We start from the raw sequence: 11,896 nt of genomic DNA, 5'->3' as shown, positions 1-11,896 counted from the left end.
TACAATCTATGACGTCTCCGCTTCCCCGCTTCTACGTTATTGATTATCTTTAAAAAGATTACTATGGATTACCGAACACAGTCCTTTGGATATAAACACGTGACTTCACACCCGAAAAAACCTTCTGATATGTGAAGGCCTATTGACGAACGATCCTCTTCACTAATCACATATTCCTAAACGATGGACGAGGACACAGTAAAAAAACATTGTTTTGTTGTCTCCGTGGTAGAAAAAGAAAGCAAACATCTCGACAGTAGAAATGCCTGAACTGTTCGTTGTGGACTCTGCCAAAAAATGAGGGAAAGAATTAACTTTATTTTTAACTATGAACTATGACGTCGGGTGCCGAGGTAGGCGGTTCGAAGTTGCAGAGTCCTTGATCGGTTTCGACCACCGCTTCGGCCCTGAAGGATTCTTGGTTATCTTCACCTTCCTCTTCGGCACCCGAAGGAGCAGCGAGATAAGTCCTGAAGGTGTTCGATCTCGCGCGTTTGTGAGGACACTGTTCGTCGTCGCAACCTCTTTCCGGATCTAAACCTCTTCCCCTCAGTTGAGGGGGCGGAGGAGGGGGCGGTAGAGGGGAGACAGACTACTGCAACTGACCGTGTCTCCCCCGTGCTTCTGACAGTAGAAATAATGGTGATGGTGATTAGAATCGCTAATGGTGTTAATAGTCACGTGTTTGGTCCTCTCGTCTTCTCCTTTAGATATCGGATGACCGTTGGGATTACACCGGAACACACTCAAGTCCACTTCCGGTACGTAACATCCATTTGTTTCTTCTTCTGTATCCAATGCGATTTTTCTTCGAGCGGCGCTGATTTCCGCCGCTTGAGCCGCTAAAGCCGCTTCAGTACTATGGTCGATTTCCATGTCAAAAGAAACGTCTTTGGAACGTCTGATTTTATATTCTCTCCTTCTTTGTCTTCTGCTCTTGACTCGAGCGTAGCAAGTGACCACGATGGACGTGCACATGGCAAATACAAGAGCGCAGAAGACTATCAGAATTATGATCATGTGGTCCGATGTGAGCAACATTATGCTAGATTTCGAAGTAGCTGTACAAAAGAAAACATCCAAATAAATTCTTTAAAGCCATTTTTACTTAAATTTTATTCTAAAATCTAAATTTCTTTAAAAACGACACACTTCTAGTGATATATCTAAGCGATTTTTCCACCCGTTGAACGCCTAGAAAAGGAGAAATTAATGTAAAAAAAATAAAGTAAAATTGCGTTTTCTAAAGGCGAATCGAATTTTTCTCTTGTTTTTCTGATGCTAAGCCAAAGACAAACCGCAAAACATCCGGTAACCAATGTACCATGTCAGAACAAAGAAGAGGCGAAGTAGAGACATTGGCTTTAAACATTCTCATTGGAAAAAAAGAAATCAAATTTAATTAATTAGAAAATGGCGCATTACTCCAATCACTTAATGAAAAAAATTTAAAGCATTCCCGACCGAAAAAACACTGTAAATTGCCGATAAATTTACAAAGAATTCTCTTCTCTCCTATACAGAATGGTAACTCGACTGAAAGAAAGGATCATGTAAAAATGTGTATGTAATACGTTGTAACAGAAAAATTGGCTACGAGAGAGAGAGAGAGAATAACAAAAATATTTTGGCTCCGATAACAGTTCATAAGTAGAGCGTGCAGAAGGAAGCTAATGTTTGTTATAAATAAAAATTCCCCCCTATTCCCATCCTCCGATAGGAATTTGTGTATCTGAACTAAATCTAACTCCAGTCAGCGCAAAGTTGTCAACGTCATCAGCTTTGTCAAAGCGGATCTATAAGTGGTTCAAAATCTCGGAGATGGAATACGCTGCTTTACATTTTCGACTTTCCCCCATTTCTTATTCCCTACCCCCCGGCCCGTATTTTTCTATTTTAAATGGGTTTATAACGACGCACTGGATCTTTCATCAAAATCGCATTGGATGCACTTCTCTTCCGCAACTTGCTGTCCTGTAAGATTCTGATAGCTTGACTTATTTCGAATGGAAGGAAATCTTCCGCTTCGACTCGGATTCTGATAAATTTTCTTTAAAATCCTCCATTATTTAATCTGATAGCGCGAAAGATTCCCGACGTTTTCTTTACTCGGTTCGATAAGTGACAGATTCTCTTCCCTCTTTTGTGTGAGAAACTTTAATAATTGGATTAAAACCGCTTACAATTATAATCATCCGCCTCGCAATTCTTACTCTTCTTTCCTTTAATGATAATATTTTCGGTTGGAGACGGAAAAGTCTTGAGAAATCCAACGAGGATCCTCCACAGAATAAAAATCTGAACCGTGGCTACGGATGGCGCGATCAGAACTGTAGAGAATATAATCTAAGTACGGTAAAACCTGTCAGAGACGGAACCGAACAGAACGGGAACCTGTTTAAAACAAAACCTGAATAAAACGGAGAGATTTTTCTGTTTAAAAACCTGTTCAAAACGGAAACCTTCAAACAATGGCACGTTATAGCTTCGTAATGCCCAAGCAAATTTGAATGCGGGACTTCACACATTTTTCTTCGAGGAATTTTTTTGAGAAATATTTTCTTATAAAATATTGGTATGAGGCCTCCTGTTGTTGGGCGTCCAAGCAATTGCCCATTTTGCCCATAGGATAACGTGCCACCGCCTTCCTAACCAGAAGAAAAACAAAAAAAAAAAAAAATTCGATACCGCGCCATCTGGTTTACACGGATTTTACCGTATAAAACATCTATTTTATTTATTTCGTATAAAAATGGAGTACATTACGTTAAAAAAAGAGACGTTATTATAATTTAAATTTCGAATTTAAAAATAAAATTAGCCGTGGAAAATTTAGATCATAAACATCTGTTGCACGTTAAAAAAAATGGAGCTGGTGTCGCGCTACTTTTTTTCAAATTTCAATTTTTTGTCCGTTGTAATTTACAATAACCGGTTAGAACACTTCATTAACGGAATTTTTTTTTTATTTCTTTCTTTTTTTTTTCCTTATCTGACAAATTTCAAAAGTTCTATTTCGATTTTCGTGGCTATTAAGCGAGAACTCCTGACAAGTTAGTGCATCGTTCAAGTGGTTGTCAACACTCCAACAAAAGAAAAAGGAGTTTCCTTTGATACTAAATTACATTCCGTCGCGTACAAGGTCTTTTCTAGAGTAAATAGAACACTTCAGTATGTCGTGTCTTCGGGCTCTTTACAGAACTTCGCTCCCTTTTCCTAGAAATGTGCGATTTACCAATGTAATGGGCCATGCTACAGATTCCTATGTGTTACCGGTATCTACTGTCACCCTCTTTGCTCTAAATTTGGCCACCTCATAATAGATAATGTCGACGCTTCGGGCATCGAAGCTTCTTCTATTGAATACACCGAGTCGATATTTGCAATTATTATCCAGGCAAAGGGGGGCCAGAAAAAAAGGGAGAGTATAAAACAATTTTCAAAGTTGACTAAATGGAGGAGCGCTAATATAACAATAATAAAAAAAAAGAGATATTGGTTTATGAGTTCTGGCAAATTTGCATATAAACTCTGTTGATTTACCTCCACTCTGTCTGGAAATTACTACAAATTTAAATGCTTGGAGCATCTTACAAGCTTTCACCCATTAACTGCCGACTTTTTTATACTTAATTGGATGTCAACCCCTATAGCTTTGTACAAAAATATATTGTAAAAGTGTTGGAGAATATTTGTATAAAATTAAATTCTAGAAGTACATCCGGCTTACTAAATACCTTATTTACTAATTACCCGACCTTGGTAAATGTAATAAATGTGTAAATTTACCTGGAGAACACAAGGACGGATCCTCATCGTATCTGTATTTACAATTATAGTTTCCATCGCACTTCAGATTCTTTGTTATACAAGTGCCATCAGCGCAGTTGAACTCTACGTCGCTGTCGCATTCCTCTATAGAATAAACAATAAAAAAAATTTAATTTAAAATTTAAAAAACGTCCGTTTTATACAGGTTAATTAGAGTCTAGGAGCGAAATTTTGAAAGGAGAGAGAGAAAAATATGTTTCTTTTTGGTATACAAATTCTCTGTACCTTGTGAAACGGCTGTAGATTTTGTCCGTTCTATAGAGGTTAATTAGTATCTAGAAGCGAGATTTTTAAAGGAGAGGGAGAGGGAGAGGGAGAGAGAAATCCGTTTCTTTCGGTATTAAAATTCTTTGTACCGTGTGAAACGGCTGTGTACTACATCCTGTAGATTTTGTGTTTCTTTTACATAATAAAACTGTCTTTTATAAATCAGAAGGCGGGCAGAAATACGAACATATTTTAGATGAAATGCACTCTTTGGAAAGAAAATGGATTCTTTTGTTAAGAGTCGCATCGGGTTTATCGGATATGACTGGTCATAAGGGTACAACGGAATGGAGAAGTTAACGCTTGAAACCGAATTCTGGTATCTGGACTGTATACTGAGAATGACTGATGTTTTGGAAGTGCTTTGGTGTGTTCTCTGTTCTGTTGTAAAAGATAAGCTGTGTCGTGTCGTTTCCAGAAATGTTTCTGTCTTAAAATGGGAATTGTTTACCAGTCTTTCGTGTTACAACCCCGCTTTGTTCGCTTCCTTTTTCCTCTTTTCTTGTAAAGATAATAAAGAAAAAAAAGGGGGGGTTTCCTGTAAGACCACTCGTACATCCAAACCTTCGGAGAAATTACAATTACTTAAATAGTAAATTAATGAATGAGCAGGTGTCGGTGACATCGCAGTTGACAAAACTGTCATTCGGCCAATTAAATTTGATTTTGTATCCGCTTTATCAAATGAATTAATTATAATATAATTTTTCAATTATCTTTTGTGGTATACCAGGCTTCTTAATTGGGAACATAGGAATCTTTACGTAGAAAATTTTTATCCAGATTATCCGATTAAAAAGAATTTTCTCTCGCATCTTTAACGTTAATTAAAGACCTCTCTTAAGTCGGAATTATTTTATTTTATATATATTTTTAATTTTAATAAGGTCTTAAGAATGGTTTGGCAAGTCAGATTTCATGTTATGTGATCGAATGCGTGGGCTGAATAGCAATTTCTAACTTTTCTAGGAAATGTAAAAGTTTCTTCCATGTTCTCTTATGCCATCAAACATTAAAAAAACAGGATGTTTTTTTCCCTTTTATTTTTGCAGAAACTTAAGACAGTGCACATGAAACTAAAACGTCTACATCCTGTAAGGCGGAAGATCGATGATTGCTCCTCTCCAACCTATCTTGTAATGTTATTCTGATCAACTATCTACAAGTTACCGTGTACGAAATTGTTTGCGTGCAAATGTACTAGAAATTACATTAAGGTAATGACAAATATTACGTCGTTAAATATAGTAAAATGCATTCGTTTTAACAACTATTTATGGAAAATTTAATTCCCCTCACTTCGCAATCTGCTTTGCTCCTCATCAATTCGTCGGAGGAAAATAAAAAAATATCCCTTAATTTTAATCCCTTTCGGCAATTTATAGGGATTAAATGGATATTTATAAACTGGGAAAAGAAGAAAAATTCGAGGATTTTTACGTATCTTCGGTTGATTATGTGTCGAAAGAGTACGGCTTCATCCGCATCTTTAGAATATATATATATTTAACTTCCAAAAAAAAAATTATATAGAAACTATCGTTCGAAGGTAAGTGAACAGAATAAATTTAGCATAATCGTTAGTTCTACTTGTGCATTTTCTATCTGTCAGATTTGAAGCGTGTTGTTATGCAAATTAAATTGAAATTCTCACCTGCTTCTCTGAAGGCCGTAAACAAGATGCTAAATATCCCTTGTAATGCCGTATGCTCCGCATAATATCTAACGTGAAGAATGGATTTATCTGATCTTTGAGCTTCGGTACCCGTACCACAGAATCTTGCCAACTTTTTCTCTTCGTTTAAAGTCTCACCGTATACTTCAATATAATTAACATTGCAATTGTTCGGTTCTTCCAGGCTGTACTTCTTGAAGGATAAATACATCTGGAATAAGAAGAAGAAAAAAAAAACAGGAAAAAGAGGGGAAGGGCTAATATTTTGATCGAATTTTTGTATAAAAATCGAAGGAAAATATATTGTTACATCCACACTTTACCTTCCATCCCGTAGGGACTCGTATTATCCACGTGCAATCAAGCGGTACTTTCCAAATCAGGGAATAGTTGTAGGTGGCTTCTTGAATGTCGTTGTTACTTAAAATACCATTCAGCCCTTCTCGATGGAAAATACATTCTGTCGACCAGAAAGAAATCCTTTTTTAGTTCGTCCTTTTCTTTGATAAACTTTCCTTGTTCGATGTTAAGATTTTAACGATTTTTTTCAACTTAAAATATTAATTTTTTTATAAAAATAAAGGTGTGTAAATTTAATTCTTACCTTCTGAAGGAGGTCGTTCGAAACCTATTCAAGGATACAAGAAAAGGAAATCTTTAGAATCGGTTTAGAACTTCATTTGCATAAGTAAAGTAATTGAAAGAAGTTTCTTAAAAGGCAACTTTTAACTTTAATTAAAGATAAAATCCTGTAAAAAGTGGGGAAATTTTCCCCCTTTTTTACAGCTTTATCTGATTCTGTAAGTGTTTTTTTTTTTGTTTTTTTAACACGGGTCAAGTATTATAACGAATGCCAAGACATAAATTGACTAAGTAGTGGGACGAAGAGCGTGGAGCTGTGAAACAGTGCTTTGGTGATATTTTATGACGTTTCGACACTGCACTCTCAGAAACAATAACACTACGTCATTTGTCCCGATGTTCGATGTTGTATCCTTTTCCCTCTTTCGGCATAAAGGCCAGCCTGAGGTTAATTGTGATTTATCACCCTCGAGATCTTTGCCGCATCTTGATCCGAGTAATTTTAACTGTGAGAAATTGCACTTTGAAGATTTTAACAGTCTGAAAACTTCTTAACAATCTAAAATAAAAGTTTATTTACTTAAAAGAATATTTTAACTCTCTTTCCAAGCTTTCAATTGACTCGCTTCCCTTCTACTTTAGTGGCTATCAGTTCGATAAGGGAAAATGCCACCATTTTTATAGTTAAAACTTTAAAAATAATCGATGGAAACGTAGAATTTTAAAAATTTTAATTTATTTTCTGTAAAATTGAATTAATTATTTCATTATTTCTGCGTTAAACTTAAAGATAAATCCACGATGCTCTCAAGATGAAGCATCACATTTAGCAAAATATAAAGTATTAAATGTAGAAAATAAATTTATATTGTATAAAATTGTAATTATTTAATGTTTTAAATGAGTAAAATACACAAGTATACATCGGAAACTGGGAAAAAATCCCTCAAATTTGAGCCGGTCCCTGCGTAATTTTACCAGTCGAATCTTTTTTCGGATGCAATTTCCTTCATCCAGTTACTTTTGCCCTTTATATATGTGAAATGAGAACAATTTTCCTTTGAAATTTTCTCATTTCATAAAAAATTCCCGGCACAAACTATCATAAATCGGGAATTAGAAGAAGTTTCCTGACAACTGCAATGTTACCGACCGAGAATAATCCAGTAAAATCTGGCATGGTCTTCGAATTTATAGAATATTTTAATATATATTTTTGACACGTCATTCTTATAAAGAGAGAACAAAATTTTTGTATATATATATATATATTTTTTCTTTTTTCCAGGATTCTTTTGGGGAGGTTTTAAAGAAACATGGTAGGGTTGGTGGTCCGAAATACTAATTGATATACGAAGATAATTTGGTAGAAACTTCATCACAAGACAACTTCAGCACTTCTTCTGGATATTTATAGTTTATTACTGTGAGGTTTCGGTCCATTAAGGTGACAGAGAAGATTCTTTATTAAATAAAAGTCTCCTTTCTCGTCCGCTAATTGGGATAAAATCGGAAATTTCAAAAATTGGAGAGGGAAAATATTGGAATTAATGACAAAAACTTCTTTTAATATAGGGAGAGTTTGATGTCGACTAGGAATTAGTATTCGTCTCCTGGAAATTAACCATATAAAACAGCTTTCTTGATCGTCTAGCACACTTTGGAATGCCGATTCGCTGTCCTTTAATCACATCAAAGTCTACCCCTCAACGAATTTATCGTGTTAAGAATTGATCAAAATGGATGTAAACCACCCACTTCTACTTTAATATCCAATGGAAAATGCATCAAAATTTAGTTATTTAAACCGCAATAAATTACATTTATTTTTAAAATAAACCATATTGCCGTTTATTTATTTTTTCTGAATATTATAATTAAATTCTGCAGCGAGATCCTCCCGGATATATAACACCGAAGCCGAGAGAATTTTAAGCGTTATAAATTTGCGGAGAGAGGGATGAGTTTAAAATTAGATCTTATAAATATGTGTTTAATAATCCCTCCGTAAGTTAACGATTGAAGAATTTTCAAACTTCATTTCCTCTGGAGGAGATAAGAAAGGAAAAACCTTTCCCCCAGAACGAAATGTGAGATGCTATAAGTTTCAGTGAAGCAAGCTTGTAAGAAGATAAGGTCCCACCTGACTGACGGTGCAATGAAAACCCAATTTGTTTAGGCAGGATTTTAAAAACGCAATCTCTCTCTTCATTAAATAAGCTTTGGTGGCTGTAAACTTTTTGATCAAATCTGATCAGTCTCCGTGGAAATTGCTACACCGTGTGATTACACTTCCTCCTCATCTGCATCCCGACTTCCTTAATTTTTTCCTCTTCCCGTCGGTTTATCTTTGACCTTCTTTTATATTCATCTTCTTCTTCTTCTCTATCTGATTTTGCTTTAAAATAATCAGAATATTTAAGGGAAAATATTCCCATCCGGTGGTATCTCCTCCTCCTCTAATGGTTTCTTTCCGTCGATGCTGCGTTGCTCGCACCCGAGTGAAGGGTCCACTCTGGTGGACCGCCTTTGAAAATTAGCATCGGGCCATTAATTTAATTAAGAGCGGAGCGTGCGCGCGACTCGGATCCGGATAAAAAGGGGTGCGTACGAATGACGTCACCAATCTGATTATTTGGCAGCGGGCTTTCTACCGCTTCTCTCGCCACCGTCGGTCATTAACTTCTCAGCCACCAATAATTCGCTCCCGAAAATCAATGACGGTTCCTTCCAATTTCTAGTTTTCCGCCTATAATTACCGTTCTTTCCGCAAGGGGTGACGATCGATCGCCGATAGATGGCATTGTTTTAATTATGCCTTTCGGAAAAGCGTCAGGGGTATGGGCCAATCCGTCTGGCTTCCACTCCGCTAAATAACTTTAAAAATAAGTTTGTTTTTTCCCCTTCTCGTCCTCTTAATTATCTGGAATATCCGAGCGAAACCTAGTAAAGTTATGGATTTGTTGTGGTGGAGGACACACATACACGCAGCCGATTTTCGTTATTTCCGCAATGGAAATCGATAATTGTACTCGGAAAGGGTGGAAGAAAGATGAGAAGAGTTCTTACCTTCGATCCTTATGAATTGATAGACAGCTCTAAATCCCGAATACTCGATACTGTCGTCGGAAGAAAACTTGAGCCACAAATAACGGTCTGAAGAGGTGATGAAGTTAGGAAACTTGTCGCCACAAACTTTACGAATGACTTTAGAATATCCGTAAGGTCCATCTCTTACTTCTAAAGAATCATACTCGCAGGTGGGAGAGTCCTCCAAGTGGAAGTTATCTCGAAAGTCGATTTGTACGAAGTAACCAAAGGGAGCTGAAACACAAATATCCTTGGTTATAGCCTTATCTCTACGCTTGGTTATAGCCTTATCTCTACGCTTGTTTTCTGTTTCTTGGCTCCTTTCCTCTTAAGAAAAGGGCCACGAAGTTACAATGAATCTTAAAAAAGGAGTAGGATAAGCATCTAAAAAGTAAAAGGAAGAGGAGTTAGCAGATGATGAGTAGGAACGAATATGACTTAGCAATCAGAAAGGTAGAGGCGAAAGGAAGAGGAATAAAACGGATAAAATGAAAGCGAAAGGATTAAACAGGATAGGAGTAAGCAGATAAGAAGTGAGAGAGAAGTGGACATAATCTATAGGAAATTAAAGGGACGAGATTAGTAGCTAGGATACGAAAAGGATAAAAGTAAAGGGTTGTGAGTGTAAATTCGATGGGTGTGGAAGTAAACAGGAAAGGGATACAGGATATAAAATGGGAGCAACACTAAAATAAATGAAGGAATAGGAGGAAAGTATACAAGAAACACGAGAATTTCTCATATTTTCCACTTAAAAACTATCTTAAATAAGCATCCGCATCACAGTTTAATGCAGAAGTTTAGTTACCGTTTGAAATTTGATCGATATTTTTTATCCGAATGGCGAAACAGAAAAATAACATTAGAACTTTTATTGCAGAACAATTACATGGCGAACGACTCTACTCCCTGTTCATTTATTTATTTTTCTTTTTTGTTAAATAAATTCCATTAAGGGAAAGGGAACCATTTGTAGTTCTTTGGAGATTTACACCCGAGAGGACGTCCCTTCTTATGATAGAAAAGTTTCGACACTTTGACCTACTTCCGTTGTATTTGACTATTTCTATGAGTCGAATCTGGACAAATTTTTTTTCCTCTGATGGAATAGTCATTAGTCGGAGGAATCACCGAACAAGGAATGTATCATTTATCATCTTGATGGATTCCTTGCCATGAAAATTCGTAAACCTGAAAAGACTTTTCACACACATCACACGCCAGAAATTGCCTTAGCCCAACACCATTTATAATTTGACTTAAACGTAATTTATAAGTTAATGACAACTTTTCTATCTCTATAAAAGAAAAATAATAATAAATTTATAAAGAAATTTAACAATTTACGACTCTTAACACTATTATTATTTAGAAGGGAGCAACTTGTAACTGTTCGAGCTTCGTTAAAACTAGTAAAGTGATGCTGGGGAGGAGGATGGAGATGAAGATCCGTAAAAGGAGAAATATTGTAAAAAAGTATAAATGTATGATAATTACCTGTAATTTGACGCACGCATTCTGTATTATTAGGGTAGTTATTCGGGTAGAGAGGTGAGTAAAACTCCATTTTTTCGGGATTTCCAACAGAAAAATTATGGCAGATGCGGGCTCTATCGGACTCATTCATTTCGTTTCCATGAAATCCCTGAATGTCTTTACCTGTATTAAAGTGTAATTTTTTAAAATAATTTCCTTACAAATTTTTTTCTTACAGATTCTAATTACTTCCTATTCAAATTACCAACTTTTCTTGACATCATTTAATCAGCTTAATGACTATATTGGCGCTATCTGATACACGATAAGGTTCGGCAAATAGTTTTAAATGCAACAGTCACCCCCGAAAGTTAATTTAGTAAACTAATGGCCACACCCTTCACCCAATCTTGTTTAGGATGATTCTGGCTAATGATTTATAACAGCAATAAGAACTATCGATTACACTTAAAGCGAAAAATCTAGACGTGTAAGCGGGTATAAATCAACAATGGCTCGATATTTTGTAATTTGTTTTGATGAGATTTCTTGCTACAGAGTAATTGTTTTGATAGTTGGACACCTTGGCAATTATTCTTGCTTTGTTAATTATAGTTACTCTTTGATTACACCCGATGCGACTGTGAAGTAATTATACATACAGACGACTCTATCGAGTTAAATCATCCCCCTCCTTTGAGATTTAGCATCGTACGAAAGAGGAGTTTTCCTATCTAACAGTATAATTTCCTAATGTTTACACATTGTTTCCATTTTTTCCCTCTTCCTCTCCTTCTTCCCCTTCAAAAATTCCTCTACATAACTTAGTTTCATGCATAATTCATAAAATATTCCTCATATAATTTTCACTTTTTTACTTAAAAATTCCGACTATAAAAACTTTTAATGTCATTTATTTCAAAACTTCCTACCGGAGGTAACTACACGCATCCCTATCTCGACTTACAGTCGGTT

General features: G+C 35.9%; 1 protein-coding gene across 1 annotated transcript in view; it reads right to left on the bottom strand.

Moving 5' to 3' along the window:
• Window positions 1–413: 413 nt before the first annotated feature.
• Window positions 414–11,896, bottom strand: part of LOC136982904 (neuropilin and tolloid-like protein 2) — a 52,413-nt gene continuing 40,930 nt past the window's right edge. Inside the window, exons 3-9 of the mRNA XM_067279466.1 lie at window positions 10,943–11,104; window positions 9,425–9,679; window positions 6,378–6,401; window positions 6,097–6,233; window positions 5,753–5,984; window positions 3,790–3,915; window positions 414–1,061 (exon numbers count right to left, since the gene is read on the bottom strand). Of these exons, the coding sequence (XP_067135567.1) occupies window positions 550–1,061; window positions 3,790–3,915; window positions 5,753–5,984; window positions 6,097–6,233; window positions 6,378–6,401; window positions 9,425–9,679; window positions 10,943–11,104 (1,448 nt within the window). The 3' untranslated portion in view covers window positions 414–549. The remainder of the gene's footprint in view (window positions 1,062–3,789; window positions 3,916–5,752; window positions 5,985–6,096; window positions 6,234–6,377; window positions 6,402–9,424; window positions 9,680–10,942; window positions 11,105–11,896) is intronic.

This window comes from Centruroides vittatus, unplaced genomic scaffold (assembly GCF_030686945.1).
Source record: "Centruroides vittatus isolate TY-2023 unplaced genomic scaffold, ASM3068694v2 contig_874, whole genome shotgun sequence".
In the NCBI taxonomy this organism is placed as follows: Eukaryota; Metazoa; Arthropoda; class Arachnida; order Scorpiones; family Buthidae; genus Centruroides; species Centruroides vittatus.
The sequence above is the reverse complement of the archived record's forward strand: the minus strand, read 5'-3'. Positions and strand labels throughout refer to the sequence as shown.